This window comes from Egretta garzetta, unplaced genomic scaffold (genome assembly GCF_000687185.1).
Source record: "Egretta garzetta isolate BGI_Z169 unplaced genomic scaffold, ASM68718v1 scaffold429, whole genome shotgun sequence".
NCBI classification, from domain to species: Eukaryota; Metazoa; Chordata; class Aves; order Pelecaniformes; family Ardeidae; genus Egretta; species Egretta garzetta.
Genome location: NW_009260678.1, coordinates 125,454 through 142,802, shown reverse-complemented (window position 1 = coordinate 142,802; position 17,349 = coordinate 125,454). Strand labels below are relative to the sequence as shown.

The 17,349-nt window shown below is 43.4% G+C and overlaps 1 protein-coding gene across 1 annotated transcript in view; it reads right to left on the bottom strand.

The window, feature by feature from the left end:
* Window positions 1-17,349, bottom strand: part of FNDC3B (fibronectin type III domain containing 3B) — a gene marked incomplete at its 5' end in the record, with an annotated part of 171,724 nt that overhangs the window by 34,629 nt on the left and 119,746 nt on the right. Inside the window, 8 exons of the mRNA XM_009645787.2 lie at window positions 773-1,053; window positions 4,661-4,810; window positions 6,941-7,054; window positions 9,729-9,901; window positions 11,750-11,855; window positions 12,681-12,799; window positions 13,302-13,373; window positions 14,103-14,241. Of these exons, the coding sequence (XP_009644082.2) occupies window positions 773-1,053; window positions 4,661-4,810; window positions 6,941-7,054; window positions 9,729-9,901; window positions 11,750-11,855; window positions 12,681-12,799; window positions 13,302-13,373; window positions 14,103-14,241 (1,154 nt within the window). The remainder of the gene's footprint in view (window positions 1-772; window positions 1,054-4,660; window positions 4,811-6,940; window positions 7,055-9,728; window positions 9,902-11,749; window positions 11,856-12,680; window positions 12,800-13,301; window positions 13,374-14,102; window positions 14,242-17,349) is intronic.

Sequence of the window (17,349 nt, the reverse complement as noted above, 5' to 3'; positions counted from 1 at the left end):
CTTGCTACAAGAAATTCTCTTTTTTGGGTACGTGATGAAATTTGAGAAATGAACTTTTCATTTAAACTCTACATGACCTGTAGGATTGTGACCTTGAATACAAAAAAAAGCAAAATATTACGGAAGGACTGTGCCATGTCTGATTTTAGAACTGTGCAATCAGATTTCAGTTTTTGTTAGAACAGTACTTAAACCAGCATTACTTTTGTCACATCTTCTGCTGTATTGCTGTTCACTGCCTGCATGGAATAATTTTTTCTTTTTAATTAGCAAATAAGGAAAAAACATATAAGCCTGAACGTCAAAATAATGATAAAAATTTGGCAATGCCACTTAGAAACTTAAGACTCTGAAGCAATATAAAGAAGTTGTTTTTAAATTCAGATTATCTTTTAATTAATCTCCTTACGCTAGAAACAAAAAAATATCTGTAGCTATACAAATACGAGGTAATTGTGTGCAAATTGCTATCCCCTCCCAGGGATCAATGCAGTTAATAATATAAACCCCTGGAATAGTACTGCTAAGCATCTGAAAAAACATGAGATGCTGCATTGTCATTTTAGTTATTTCCTATTTTTCCAATTTATTTACCTACCAGCATAACCTTCCCTTAGCAGAGCAACTTAAAAAGAAGGAAAGGTCAGAGATAATGCAAGGAGAGGAGAAAGTATTTGAACGTGAACTACCACAATTCATTCGATAAAGGAATTACTGCAGGTTTCTATGTTCCCTAGGTTGCTCTGTACCGTATCAAAACAATTGTACTCACCGGTACGAGGTTTCTGGAAGCAAATCATCGATAACGTAACTTGTCACATTTCCCACCGGAATGCTGACGTCACCCAGGTCAATGTTGTACGACGTAATCTCGGCTCCGTTATTGCATGGTTCCTCCCAGTTCAGTACAAGGCACACAGAGGGTGAGAGCTGACAGGCATCCACGTGCTCATCCTCCAGCACGGAGAGGGCAGAGACGGCGTCAGGCACAGACGCGGGGATTCTGCAGGTTACCAGGTCACTGTAGGGTCCAGCTCCTGACTGGTTAATAGCCTGTGTGTTAAAAAAAAAATTTAAAAATATAGTTTTGCAAGATGAATGTTCTCTTTCACATGTCTATCGGTTTGTAATAACGAACTGCGCAGCCTGGAAACGTTGCGTGGACTCTTCAGAGGATACGCACCGCTGGCTTAGTCTCGAAAACATGACTCATAGCCTCTACCTGCACCAGAGCAATTAATATCTCCCTTCGTTACTCAGGAGCCTCTCTCAGATAAACTGGAGTCAGAGAAATTGGAGAATATTTCTCTTTTCCCTAATAGCTATTTAATCAAACTTAACATGAACCTTTTTATCAGCAGCAAACTTTGTTTAGGAAGGGAAAACGTCAGAGTCATGCTGTCAGCGACAGGTGACATCGCGTTGTTCGGCAAATTGGCCACCCGAAATTGCTGAGCCGCCCTCCGTGAAATCCTTGGTATTCTGCAGAGTGTAAATCTTTATGCAAGCGGAGTTCCCCTGGACAAATCCCCTGGGCGTTTGGCTTGCTGAGGGCTACGCTGGTTCCTAACTCAGAGGATGGGTGGCTCATTTCATGCTAAAAAAGTTCCTGATATAAGAATATAGGGACTCAGCACGGCGTCAAGTCTGTGATTCAGATTTCCCCAGAAGTCACAAATCGCCAGCAAACCACCACCAAAGCACATAGTTCATTTTTTTTTTTTTTCCCACAAAAGAGAAGAGCAAACAATTATCAAGGTTCACATCTTGACTCGCAGATCCAAGACCCCAGTGGAAACCAAGTTTTAAAATCCGGCCCGCGTCTGCTCATTAATTACAGGGGCTGTTGTCTTTGCAAGCTCAGCACTGCACAATTGTACAGACCTGGTTTGCTATCGGTCGATGCTCAGTCAGCGGCAAATGCTGTTTATGTTGCACTGGAACAGCCTAGGAAACGACTGACGTGACCTCCTCGGCATTATGGTAAGCTCCTGTGCACACCGTCACCGAACCACGCAGGCTGGAAGGGACTGTGGGATGTCTCGTCCAACCATTACCCCAAGCAGGGCCAAAGCTGAACACAGACCACGTTACTCAGGCTTTTGTCCAGTTGGGTCTTGAAAAATTCCAAGGATGGAGACTGCACAGCCCCTCTGGACCACTGTTACAATCCTTAATCGCCCAGGTAACTTTTCTCTTGATATCTCATCTGAACATCTCGATTTCCACCTTTGCCTGGAGCAGAACCGGACCCAGCACTCCAGGTTCTCATGAACGGCAGGCGATGGCAATAGCACCTTCCCTTGATCTGCCAGCTGGGTTCTTCCCGAAACAGGCCAGCACGCCACTAGCCCACAAGGTAAGAGGAGAGCTCATGAGAGCATATTATGGTATGGACTGAGCTACAGGAGCTCCAGACCTTCAAAAGCATCTTTTGACATTGCCCAGCATCATCCATCATCCACATTTCCTTTGCATTTTGAAAACTGAGCCCAGATTTCAAATTACCAGATAACAACTAATTAGAAAACCCGGGGTTGCAGTGTTGCCAGTAGGACTACGATGGCAAGGAAAGGACGCGTCGAACAACTCTTTGATTTCTTACCTACGCTTAACTGTAGTGAAAAAACCTTATTTCTGCTATGCATAATACACAAACATGGGTTCTGTTTTTCCAGGAGGTGTTTTGTTCAATTGAAAAAAGAGATAATAAAGTTAGATTTGTCAGCCTTTAAAAAGCCCTTCAAAACAAATCCTGCTCCAGGGACATCTTCTATTTAGCGAGGCGCTCCTAGAGCTGTTAGAAGTGAGCCTTGTTTTGTGGTCTGCCAATGATTTTATTTGTCTTGCCTCTAAACCAGTGTTCGGCAATCTGTATCTTGCTCCAAGCAATTTATTTTTAGCGATGCTTTTATCTGCCTTATTGGCCAATCTCATCACCATAACTGATGGGAATTTCATTCCTCTTTGCTTCCTGGATACCTCCCCCCAAAATGACTCAGTATTTCCCTTTGCAGAAGCCACAATTGTTTTCAGGAATATTCATTACAGGAAAAAATGTTGAGCAACAGTAAACACAAATTGTCTGCCCTGCAGATGTATATGCCCGATTCCTCAAGTCTCTCTTTTTATTGAGTTACTGTAGATTGAGAGGGCAATACTGTGTGTTTATTAAAGGCAGAGTAAATGTGGTTTGGGGAATCCTTCTTTTTGAAAAGTAAAAGATTTTTCTGTTAAAGCTGCCAACAGTAAGAAAACCAGCCCTTATTCTCTTTTTTATTTAAAAAAACCCCTACAATTTCTGAAACTACTTAACTTTCCTTCTTTGCTGTACATACTTTATTTTAATTGTTTAAATGTTGCAGTATATCTTACAACAAATTTGTCTCCATATAATACACAGATCAGACCTACAGGCTGAAGCCCTCTAGAAAGTAACGCGTGGGTCACTGAGGGACTTCAATAAAACATCTTGGTGCTGCTGCGCCTTTCACTTAACCCCCACCTATGGATTCAAGCACGCTGGCTGTCTTAAAATTTAATGGCTGTGTTAAAACCTGGGTAGGTTTGTGCAACATTTTTGTGGCAGGTAATGCAAAATGAACGCCCGCCCGAAATCAAAGATGCTATAGAGCTGGCCGTTTCCATTTTTAACATTAAAATCTCCTCCAGCTCACCGCAGAAACGGCCCCGCGGTCCCCCCCCGCCCAGCGGGTGCCGAATGCTTTCCCTCCTGCGCAAAAAAAAAAAAAAAAAAAAAAAGAAGGAAACCCTCAACAGAAGCATGTTGTCCTTGATCAAAGGAACGACCCTGGGTGGTCTACATGTTGCCAGCTGGGTGGGTACACAACTTTTTGGTTGGATTTTAGCGGTGGTGTTCTGTTTTCATACACATCTTATGGAATAGTATCTTGGACAAAAATATTTTTACTTCATTCCCACTTTACTTTCCATTTATTTTTCAGTGGACATGAAGGAGAAAAAGTGCTGTTATGAATATATATATATATATAAAAGGAATATATTTTAAGTGTTACTTTTTACTGAAAATAGGGGAGAAAGATCAAAGAAAAACAAATCACACAGAGCCTCTACATGAGATCCAATCTCACAAATCTAAGAGACAAAACGGTAAAGATGAGGACTCGCTTTCTGGCAGCTGCCATCTCCTGTATACCCAGGAATCTACTCAGCTGGTTTGCTTTATTTGATAAATGAAACAGATGTTGAAGTTTATTATTTAAGCTAGGGGAATCTTCAACATCCAGTTGGGAGGTAGATGTTGTTTACATCTCACCACCAAGAAAAAATTATTTTGGGGGGGAAATTGTCTAAAACATCATCATTTTGTTTTAATGTCAGAGGGCAAGGTGGCTGTTAAAAGCATTACTCACCGAAAATAAACCACATGATACGTGAGAGCAATTTTCGAGAGCTTAGAGTTACACCAACTCCCTTGTTTATCACTTTGAGTTGTGTAGGATCTAAACTGTTCCGTTATATAGCAACAGTCGGCATTATTTAAAATAAATGTACATTCCCTCTGACTGACAGAGCGCTGAACTTCACAGTAGCCAACGATAAAAATAAAAACCCAGTGGAAGGAAACTCTGTTTACATCTTCGATTGCAACGCAGGCAAAACCTCCCAAGTTCCATACCTGTAGCCTGCAGCAGTAATGCGCTGCCGCTGACAATTCACCGATTTCAAAACAGGTATCCGTGCCGTTATATGCAAGCTGTAGAGATTCCTCATCTTCTCCCCACTCTAATCTGTATTCAGAGATGTCAGCACCAGAACATTCAGGACTCTGCAAGACAAATATTTATGTGGTTCAATTCAGAAACGAGCACTTCAGATCTCTGTGTTTCACTGGGTAAGGAATAAGGTATATGGGGGGAAAAAAAAACAAACCCCAAACCAACCCTTATTTTTACATTAATACACCATTACTGCTGCAAATATAAATGCACTGAATTAGTGTTCCCTAATAGGTTACCAAAACAGGCCAATTCTGCACAAAAATTATCTGATAGAAATTCAGAGAAATGAGAAAGTGGACGCGGCTCCTTTGCTTTTCATCAGGGTTCTCAGGAATAAATTGTCTCTCCACTGGCTTGGCAGAAGCACAACCATGGAGAACGCAAAATCCCATCAATCTAGTGCAGTCTAGTTGAGCAATCAAAACACAGCCCTGGGAGAGCTGCCTTCCAGCCTGAAGCAGTCCCTCACGTTACGGAGAAAAGAATAACCTCAGCAAGCGAGGAGCTCATCCCAGGTTTTCAGTGAAAGTCACCCGTCAAGCTAGTGGTCCCAGTATGGGACACCAGAGTGTGGATCTGGGTCTGTTAACATCTACAAAAAAGACTCCTACGGGATCCGTATGTCCTCAGCAATCCCTTTATCATCCTGAAGCCTAGTTGAACACAGAATCAATACCTGAATTTGCTGGAGATGAGCTAGTGCAGGCATAACATGGTTCCCAAACAAAAATATTTTTACTGGCACTACCTAGAGCCGTATGGTGTGGACTGAAGCGGCTCGGGGAATTCCTGCTCTAGGTGCCGAAGTGTGGTCTAGGATATGGCAAAGGCTTTGGGATTATGGCACGCAAGGTCTCATTGGCAGTAAAAGGGTCCAGATCGTCGCTGCACGCCGCAGTGACCACCCTGCACGTGGGCTTGGCTAGCTCTGCCTCTGAGCCATCCCCCTAATTTAGTAGGAGCATTCACAAATTGCTAAGCCAGCATTTTAAAATAATGTGTCAAAAAAGGCACAGTGGGCACCACAGTGCTCCCTAGCCAGACAAAACAACTCCATGGCCCTTTGCTGTTTGTCCTCCGTATTCCTATCAGCCAAAAAATGATAGGCTCTTTAAGAGAACATAACCATTTCAAACCACATTAGACCTGCCACAGCTTCATTTTTAGCTAGAATAAACAAATATATCCAGCATATAAATACAGAGCCTACCAGAAATGCTTCTGCACTTGCTCACCGCTGGGGAGAGCAAATGCCTGTCCATACGCTCGCTTCAGAGATAACATTTAAAAGCTCCAGAGCGACTTCTAGCCGAGCGTCACAAAATGTTGCAATATTAACAAATGCCCCCAAACTGCCCCGTTTCGTTATAAAATTAAACTCAGATTACGCTTGTATCTAGGCATGTTGTTAGCACAGTCTATTTGAGCATCCCGTGACCTTTAATAACTTCTGTCTCAACAAGGGCATCCTTTTGCGGAGGGACCCGACAGAGCCAGGGCTGGAACGGCTGCTGGGTTTTCAAAGCAAGTCCATGGCAGAATTACAGCCCCATCGCTCCAGATCACAGCGTTATTTATGACAATGTCCTTTCCTTTCTGCCTTAATTACATAACTTTTTTTTAATGACACCAATCGACCCTTCTGCGTTTCAGCAAAGAGTTACTTTAAGAGTCCAGTGTCTAAGATCCTGGAGAAGGAACACACACAAACTAAAAGAGAAGTAAATATTTGGGAAAGAGGCAAACAATTTTTGAGGAAAAAGCCCTACACCATAAGCATTTGTGGAGAGTTAATTTCATATCAGAGACTCCAGCTTCAGCCAAAAATCAAATATTTGCCTTCACAATTCCACCCAGGACACTCCGACATGCTAAAAGCCTGCAGAGAGCACTTCTACCCGACCAGCGCTCTATCATCTGACGCCAGCGTAGGAGGTCTCGTGTCTCAATCCTAGTTCAGATGACTCATGATCAACTTTATGTAATTCTTCAAAGAGAAAAGTAGAGAAGATGATTTTTTCTACAGCTGAAGAGTTTCTGCATAGGGTTTTCTTGCACAAAAAAAAAAAAAGTTCCAAACCAGTGAGCAGCTCTCAAGCTAGCGTTCAAGTTTAGTGGTGACCATATTAATTTGGATAAGCAAGATGGAAATTAAACAATCAGGGGATCTGACTTACCTCCCAGCTTACGAGGACACGTGTGTCAGAGAGAAAGGAGAGGGAAGGTGCTCTGCACTGGCCAGGCGGTCCTGCGGCCGTGGTGACTTCTGTAGCTTCTGAATATGGCCCGTACTAGAGGGGAGCAAGGTGCCTGTACGTTAATATATAGACATAGACCCATCGCACAATTTCTCAAAGGTTTTTTCAAGAACAGCACACAGAAACCCTTTTCAGTGCAATAAACTTGCTCAAAGACAGACCAGGCTTTCGGCACCAGAGTTCAGTATGAGACCACATAAATTATTGCAAAGTTAAAACGTGAGGCAAACCCAGGTACGAGCAGACAGCACGTACTCCCTCCTGCGCAGTGGTGAGTGCCCATGCAAGCGTAAGCCACCTCCAAATTTACCCAAGAGTGAGAACGTGGGCTCAGCAGCAGAGTAACCGAGGAACAGTTTGTGTCCCTCGACCTTACCTTCAAGTCACGCGTTCGCATGTCTGTGCCGTAGCCTGGCACGACCGGCTTCTCGCGGAGCACGGCAACAGTAAAGCACATATTTGGAGTTCCAAATCCAGCTTCTTTTATATAAAATGTCTGCCACATGTTAATTCTAATAGGACAGCACGTGGCAGAGCCCAGCCTGGGAGTCTAACGGCACACGCCACGTCTGGCTCGGCTCTGCAGGCTGCAAAGCCAATGGCTCCAACAACTTTTGAGCCCTTGGCAGGAGAATAATTTAAATGCATATTAGCAAAAGAAAAGACAAATTTCAAGAGCCTGGAAAACTGGCTCCAGCCAGGAGTGGAGGACAGGAGAGAGATAGCGGTGGAAATACCCTGTCTGAGGCTGCTTGAGTGGGATAATGAAGTTTGTTCAGTACATCCCCAAGCTAATTAGAAACCATTCTCCAGAACAAAGGAACTTTGCTGGAAGCAATCAGAGGAAAAGCACTGGTATTTACTTATTTTGGAATGCAACACTAGCAAGTAGGGAAGAAAAAAAAAAAAAAAAAAGAGCCACTACAAAGGCTGAGCAACACTGAAATTATGAACTCCAGAAAACCTCTCAGCAGAGATGCGTCAGGATCGGTGCTACGGAGAAAGGTGATTTGTTTGAATTGCAAAGAATGCACACTTAAATAACCTCATTCATTGACTTCTGCTGTTTTCACAGAATCATAGAATGTTTTGGGTTGGAAGGGACCCCTAGAGGACCCCAGCCCAGCCCCCCTGCAGGAGCAGGGACACCTTGAACCACATCAGGTTGCTCACAGCACCATCCAACCTGGCCTGGAATGTTCCCAGGGATGGGGCCTCCACCCCCTCTCGGGGCAACCCCTGCCAGGGTTTCACCACCCTCACTGGAAAGAATTTCTTCCTTAGATCCAGTCTAAACCTCCCCTGCTTCAGTTTAAAGCCATCCCCCCTTGTCCTGTCCCAGCTGGCCCTGCTAAAAAGCTTGTCCCCCCCTTTCCTCTGGGCCCCCTTTAAGCCCTGACCGGCCGCACTCAGCTCTGCCCGCAGCCTTCTCTTCTCCAGGCTGAACACCCCCAACTCTCCCAGCCTGGCCTCATAGGAGAGGTTTTCTTTACCTAAAGGGAGGATGAAAGGTGATTGCATCTGGTGAAGAACCCACCTCCCCATTTTGTACCTGGTCAAAAAACCCCAACTGAATCAAAAACGGCCCCCTCATTTAACAAAGGGTGGGACTAGAAATGCTTCACAACTTCAAATGCTGTTTTGCCAAAAAAAATAAAAAAGGGGGGGGAAGAAAAAAAAAAAAAAGAAAAAAAGAGGAAAAAAAAAAAAAAAGAAGTAGTCAAGGTATCATATATCCAAAGCTACCAGATAGGCAACTGTTTTCATTCCAGCAAGCAAATCCAATCCTTCCATGTGTATTTAATTAATTTTTCACAAAAACAAAATAGTGGATATTTTCAAGACAAAAAAGTTTAACAGTCTCGCATATTTTTCTATTACCTAAGTTAAGTTTTTAACAGGAACTTCTCCCTGTAAGTGAATAACTTTAAATCTCTATGTTACGTTTGGCATCAAGATTTCCTGGGAACAAGCACCTCAATATCCGTGTACTGTCCTGGGGCTACCTTTATAAAAAGCTGTTGGAAAGGTGCTCTCACAAAGGCAAGCAGAACCAACCCAAACCTCAGGGCATCAACAAGATCTTTCAACAGATCTCTGTGGACACCAGATAGAATTGATCATGTATTTGGGAAGGTGCATCTTCCAAGGAAATCATATAACAAAAAAAAAAAAAAAAAATCATCTTATCCATAAAGCATGTATGCTTTTCAAATTAAAATGAAAAAAACCATTACGAAAGCAAGCTTTCCTCAAAAATATATCAATACCTGAGTGAAATGTTGTTTTTACACAGTTATGATTTAAAACAAAAAAGGAATGCAGTGGCAGTGGAATAAACAGATTCCTCCTTGCAAGCAGACAGGACTTTTGATTCCTCCTTGCAAGCAGACAGGACTTTTGATTCCTCCTTGCAAGCAGACAGGACTTTTAGCAGGCATTTTGCACATTTTGGTCCAGCTGATTTTGGCCTGTCAAATCACATTAGTACCTCAAATCTCCTTTTAAGAGAGTACCAGATTCAAAACTGCAGCCCTTCCTCAAAACTTCCTTTACACTTTTCTCATCGGATTTTCTTTCGCCCGTCTCCCTTTCACCTTCCTGATCCCCAGCGCCCACACGATCACCTCCCAGAATCGCCCATCTGAGGCACAGTACCACCTCCAATGACCAAAAGCCCAAGCACGCTCCGGCACGCTGCACGTACCCCCCCATCGTTCAGAGCTCTCACTCTGAACCGATACGTTGCTCCAGGAAGAAGGTTGCCGACGGTGCACTCCAGATCAGGCCCATGATACACTTCAGAGACAACTTCTTCAGGTTCTGTCATTTCTACACTGTACTCTGAGACGGGACAGCCACTTTCTGATGGAGGGACATCTAGAAAGAAATCATATAATTCATTAATAACGTAAGGGCATGTGCCGGGAAGATGAATTTTTTACTTCACATACCACAGAAATATATATGTAGACTATGTATATATGTAGACATCTATACACACAACAGTGACACGTATATACTCTCAACAATTATTTTCCTCTTTGATCGATACCTTACCTGCAATATCTCATCCTTGTACATGACTGACATTTTGAAACCAAATGTACAAAATTACTCATAGCCAAAGTTACCAGCAATGATCTGTCACCCTGGGAAGCTGTGTTTGATGCCAGGAGGTGCCCAGCTACTTTTTAGGCAGAACACAGTAGGTACCATCCTCTTCCAAGGATGTAAAAAAGCAACTCTGCTTCTTTTCCCCAATATCAAAGTCGGCGTGGTCAGTGAGACAGGAGAAAATGTAGAGAAAACTGAATGAAGAATGGGACTAGCGCTGCAGGGGGGTTGGACTAGATGACCTCTAGGGGTCCCTTCCAACCCAAAACATTCTATGATTCTATGAATACGCCCTTTCTGGGACAGAGAGAAAACAGGAGGCACATGGTGGCTGTCTGACCCATCTTGGCTGCTGGCTATGGTTGGACACAGGCTGAGGTGGGCCATGTACACTCCAAACCCAGTCCTTACACATGGGATTTCTGGCAAAGCCCCATTAACAGCCAATAAAAGTATGAACTACCATCCTTAAACTTGATTAGTCACACTGCTAACATTTATGGGATTCTAAATCTCTGTACGATGATCTGAACCCAGCGCCTCCCTTGGAATAACAGCTTTTGGGGAAACTGAATTTGTTTCCTGTGCCTGTACCTGCTTTGCTGTGGGCACCTTTTTCCCCATGAAAACAATACATTTGCTAATATTGGCATGTTGACTTACAAGCCAGTACCATAGAATCAACTTGCCCGGGGTTCTGAAAAGCAGTGCTCCACCATAAGGGGTACAGTCTCCCAGGAAACAACGTGGTAGCTCGGATGCACAGGTGAATATTTTATACTGGTGTTGAGATATAGGTGTCAGTCAGAAAAGGTACTGCTCTCGAATTTAGCTTAACGAATGATGCCACAAAGAATCTTGGATGCTGCAAGATTATCATAGTAAAGAAAAAAAATCTGTTGGATACTGTTATGTACTTTGTATTCTGAAAAAAATCTACATTTTTCACAGGTTTAGTGTCATGTCCGTGGTCCAAGTCCTTTGCAAAATTACAGGTGTCCAAGGGATTGTGTGTGTTATACTGTGGATCAGGGCTTAAATGCCACCCAAATCCGCAGTATGTTCTAACTCAAATTTACAAGACAAGTCCTTTATTAGAAGGAGCAAAACATTTCTGCTAAGTCCATATTGCAAAGGAGTAAAAAAAAGATCTTGAATCACATGGTGTTTCTGCATTAAAAGGATAGATATTCTAATACAGGCGATACATTATAGTCCTGACATAATGACAGGTCCTAACTAAAACAAAAACAGGAGCACAGTATCAGGCCTAAAGGAGCGCTGGAGGATGGCTAAGTTCAGAAACTCAATCCTGAGCCACAGCAGTCAATGAGAAGTTGCATTTCTGACTTGCACAGACTTCACTGGACTTTGCTTTGCACCTCCCACCGAACAAAGTTCAGAAACTCAATCCTGAGCCACAGCAGTCCATGAGAAGTTGCGTTTCTGACTTGCACAGACTTCACTGGACTTTTGCTTTGCACCTCCCACCGAACGGAATACACTGCAACTTTTCACAAGGTCTAGCAACAGAAATAAAAGCTAAGGCAAGTTCAGCAAGTAACCATCAAGATCAAAGCTATTCAACAGTGAGATGCTCGGACGGCTCACCCCATTGCAGCTGTACTTCTTTGTGCTTCGGCTTCCCCAAAACTCTTGGCGGCCGGCAGTGACCTGGTGCAACACTGAGCGTACGGACAGGTAAACTTTCAGAACACTGGAAGAGAAAGGAGCTGAAGTTAGCTCTCCGGTACGATTACTGCCCACAAAGTGAGGCAGCATTACTAAGTGGCACAAGAAATTGGTTCCTACAGCAACCACTTAATAGAAATGTATATAAACAATAAAGGATAGGAGATGCTATTGAACATGGTACTTACAAATGCAATTAAGAGAGTGCTTTCATTAGCATACTGAAAACTGCAGGAAATTTTGATGGCTGATGTTCTGGGGTTCTCTATTTTAATTTTCCTTGGTTTTAAAACAATATCAAGGCCTAAAGTACTCCATCATATAAAAAAAAATAAAAATCAAAGCAGGAGGAATGAAAGCGTAGGTACTGAAATGATGTTAAATCAAAGAAGGGAATGACAGAAATCAGTGGCTGGAAAATGGAACCCCAAAATTCAAAGATTTCAGCCACATTTAACGGTTACGGCAAACAACCCCTACTGCATCCTCACTCACCAGCTTTGGTCAGTACGGGCTCACGTACACCAGTGTCTGGGGTCTTGCTCAAGCAAGTGGCCAGATCAGATAAATCCGATGGTCTTTTCTAGCGTAAGTATAAACACCTACAGATTGGTTCTGAGGAAACCGAATCTCACTAAATTGCAATTTGCCTGAAAGAAACCCCATCAGGTACACATAGAAGCCTTCTAAAATTCAGCAACTTGCAACATTAACTGCAATCAGCACAGCTTTACTGTGCTCCAGGAGAAATATTCACCTTCTTTTTAAAGCAGAAATCTTTTACCAAAAATAGCGGATAAATCTCTGAAAAATATAAACCCAATAGTCCTTATTGTTAAATAATACTTACCTGGCTGTGTCCGCCAGTGCTGATACAGCATGCCCGGAGTTTATACAAAGTGCCTGGTTTCAAGTGAGTACAGGTATATTCTGTAGCCGATCCACTATATGCCACTTCCCATTGATTTGCTAAAAAAAAATGAGATATATCCAAGTTTAGAGAAGTATAATGCCAGAAGGTTACCAGGGTCTAGGAGGAAAGAAAATCCTTAATGTGGTCTTCCACAAATGAAACATTTCAGGAAAGTCATTAGTGTTAATATTACTACGACTATTATTCTCCCTTAAAGACAAACATATACACAGACACATATACAAATATATATGCACTTACAAATAGAAATATTTCTAAAATATACTAAAAATATCAAATCAAACAGTAGGTTCAGCCCTATAACGTACAATTCCACCAGTCTTGGAGCTAAAGAACGTCTGTTAAAAAAAAAATACAACAAAACCTCTCCAAACTCTGACCAAACTCTCCCAGGAATCCTGCAAGTAGGTAACTTGGTTTCAAGCAGATGTGCAGCATTAGTGCATTAAGGATAATAACAGTGATAGCCCAAAGGGTCAGTACGACTTTATAGTAGCCATAATGGATTGAAATGGAGAAAACTTGTTTCGAGTTTACCTTCTGGACTTCCTTGAGAAATTTCCAACAGGTACTTGAGGATTTCTGAACCACCATTATCCTGTGGAGGATCTGAAGAAATAAGGCAATGTTATCATAGAATCATAGAATGTTTGGGGTTGAAGGGACCCCTAGAGGTCACCCAGCCCAACCCCCCCGCAGGAGCAGGGACACCTTGAACCACATCAGGTTGCTCACAGCCCCGGCCAACCTGGCCTGGAATGTTCCCAGGGATGGGGCCTCCACCCCCTCTCTGGGCAACCCCTGCCAGGGTTTCACTTTGCCCTGTTAGTAAATCAAGATTAGGAGTGAAACGTAACAGAAAGATTACAGAGCTTGTTTCTGATTCTGCTCCTTCACCCCCACACCAGCACCACGGTATCTACAGCAGAAGTGGGCAGCAGTTTTCAGTGCTGAATAAGGCGGCTGTATAATGATGCTACAGACAAAATGTATGGAAAAAGCATCGAAAGATGAGGCATGAAGGCTTGCCCCATCGATGAAGCAGCAGCTGGAATGATGCTGCAGTGGGACATGAAATGAAAGGTGAAAAGCCTGGAGATGCACTTGAGTGCAAGTTAGTCAATAAAAGCAAGCAACGTTTTTGATTCTGAAAACATAAGAGCCTCTACACAGCTTTTAAAATATTAAAAAAATTAAGTTGCCAAGCTCTCCAACTACATTCAACTTCGGACTGAGAAGCAGCATGAAAAACCAAAGTTCTGATACATGTTGACGTAATTTTATTTGCATTTTTTATGACCCAAAAAAGCTCCAGTGTGACAAACTGAACTGGCTTACCCCACTTCACACTGAAGCCGTGAGACGTTATTGGCCCCTTAATGACGGGTCTGGTGGGAGGTCCTGGCCTGTCTGGGCTTGTTGTACAGACCAACACTTCGCTGGGAGAACTCTTTCCTTCCACGTTAGAAGCAAACAGCTGAAACAAAACCACAACGAGCTTACCATCGTGTACTATAACCGCTTTCCTGACGGTTCTGAATTCTTCATAAATTGCACAAATTCTTCAGAACTGCACAAATATCGTTAAACTGGAAAGTATGTGACATCCCAAAGCGTGTGGGATTCTAATAACAGATATTAGATTGTCAGGTTGTTTCTTTACAAACCACATTGATTTTTCCCCTCCCTCCCTCAGCAATGGATCACGACGTGTTTAAGATAAAAGCATTGCTGGTTTTCCCTTAAAAAAAAAAAAAGTCACATAGAAACATGCAGTTATTTACTCATAAAAGATGAAAACGACAACAATAACTATGCTATTTTTGTTTTGGAGGTATTTCAAACTGCTATTTAAAGCACATTAATTCAGAGTATCAGTAATCACACAATTAAACGCTTGAGTAGCATGACACGCAAGCAAGAAACGCGCCATCTACAGCCGCCGCAACGAGCAGGCTGCGCGCAAAGAAAACTTTCTCAGCCAAATCCTTCGTCTCTACTCAAGAACACCTTCTGCTGACTTCAGGGAGAAGGCTGCTAAGCTAAAAGAAGACACCAGGACCTGGCCAGGAGATGGAGCAGATCAGGACCGTACGGGAAAGCCCAAGAGGTCCAAGGTTTTGTGGCTGCTGAGAGCTGTATTAGCTCATGCTAGTTGCTGGGGCAGAGATCTGCTGCCAAGGAAGCGAATAATAAAATATGAATTATAATTGCTAATTGTAAATAGAAGCTAGCAGGAACTTTTCCACTTGGGAGATTTTGCCATTTTCAAGGCCGAAATTACTTAATTAAGGTTCTCTAGCCCATATGCTTGCTTTAAACAAGTCATTAAAGCCACTATCAACTCCCGTGTACCATCTCCAGGTTCTTCTCTGACTGTTCTCCAAGACTTCTTGCCACCAACACCAGATACACGAACTAGACAAATATCCCAGTAACAGCTCTAGGGAATCAGTGTGCGCTACAGAAGTAATGCCACGTTTATACATTTCCCCCATGTATACAGCTGAAGATCGCACTGGCCCAGCAGGAACTGAAAATTCACATTAAATTGATTGTTCAAGACTTTTTCAGAGCCACAGCTTCCCCAGCCTGGAGTCCCCCATTCTCTTAGAAGGAACGAAAACAGAACTTTTTGTGTTTCCAGGCCACTGATAAAATTATGAAATCGCGTGCACAGCACTGCTTTTTGTGGAACCTCAGCAGAAACAGCCACGCCGTGGTGCGTTTGGTATCATTTGCCCTTCTGTGCCAAACCCTCACTCGGTACCAAGCAAATGCCTTTACAACGATGTATTACGCTACCGTTGGTACTTTACTCACCCTTGATTTCATTAAGAATGTTAGCAGGATATCTGCTCTGTAAGCACACATTGTCTGCCATGACTTCAATTTCCCCCTTAATTCTTTATTTTGCCCAAGTCCCAAGACAAGCCTAGAACTTGCCAGATAGCCCCCAACGTGAGTTTTAAAACATTGCTGTGATCTCAGGGTGTCTGTGTGGTTTTGTTTGTTTTGCTTTATAGTTTTGGGGATCCTTCCCCAAGTTCCGTAGCTAATTAATGTTGGTCCGCATGCCACGAGGGAACGGCTCAGTGCTGAGTCAGATCAGAGTTGTGCCTGTAGCCAGTGACACGAGGCTGCAAGTTCGCTCTGATATCAACCCCGTTTTGTAAAACTCATGTTTAATTGAAAAGCAGGGCTGCAGAGAAGCACTAACTGCCCTTTTCCCTCAGACAGCCACAGCCCTTTTACTGCGCCGACCTAGAAGGCATCAGCCAGACTCTTCTCAGTGGTGCTCAGCACCAGGACAAGGGGCAATGGGCACAAACTGAAGCACAAGAGGTTCCAGTTGAACGGGAGGAAGAACTTGTTGACTCTGAGGGTGCCCGAGCCCTGGCCCAGGCTGCCCAGGGGGGCTGTGGAGTCTCCTTCTCTGGAGATATTCAACCCCCACCTGGACGCTGTCCTGTGCCCCCTGCTCTGGGTGAGCCTGCTTGGGCAGGGGGGTGGCACTGGGTGAGCTCCCGAGGGCCCTGCCAACCCTTGCCATGCTGGGATTCTGGTTTGGTGGCTGCTGAGAGCTGTATTAGCTCATGCTAGTTGCTGGGGCAGAGATCTGCTGCCAAGGAAGCGAATAATAAAATATGAATTATAATTGCTAATTGTAAATAGAAGCTAGCAGGAACTTTTCCACTTGGGAGATTTTGCCATTTTCAAGGCCGAAATTACTTAATTAAGGTTCTCTAGCCCATATGCTTGCTTTAAACAAGTCATTAAAGCCACTATCAACTCCCGTGTACCATCTCCAGGTTCTTCTCTGACTGTTCTCCAAGACTTCTTGCCACCAACACCAGATACACGAACTAGACAAATATCCCAGTAACAGCTCTAGGGAATCAGTGTGCGCTACAGAAGTAATGCCACGTTTATACATTTCCCCCATGTATACAGCTGAAGATCGCACTGGCCCAGCAGGAACTGAAAATTCACATTAAATTGATTGTTCAAGACTTTTTCAGAGCCACAGCTTCCCCAGCCTGGAGTCCCCCATTCTCTTAGAAGGAACGAAAACAGAACTTTTTGTGTTTCCAGGCCACTGATAAAATTATGAAATCGCGTGCACAGCACTGCTTTTTGTGGAACCTCAGCAGAAACAGCCACGCCGTGGTGCGTTTGGTATCATTTGCCCTTCTGTGCCAAACCCTCACTCGGTACCAAGCAAATGCCTTTACAACGATGTATTACGCTACCGTTGGTACTTTACTCACCCTTGATTTCATTAAGAATGTTAGCAGGATATCTGCTCTGTAAGCACACATTGTCTGCCATGACTTCAATTTCCCCCTTAATTCTTTATTTTGCCCAAGTCCCAAGACAAGCCTAGAACTTGCCAGATAGCCCCCAACGTGAGTTTTAAAACATTGCTGTGATCTCAGGGTGTCTGTGTGGTTTTGTTTGTTTTGCTTTATAGTTTTGGGGATCCTTCCCCAAGTTCCGTAGCTAATTAATGTTGGTCCGCATGCCACGAGGGAACGGCTCAGTGCTGAGTCAGATCAGAGTTGTGCCTGTCGCCAGTGACACG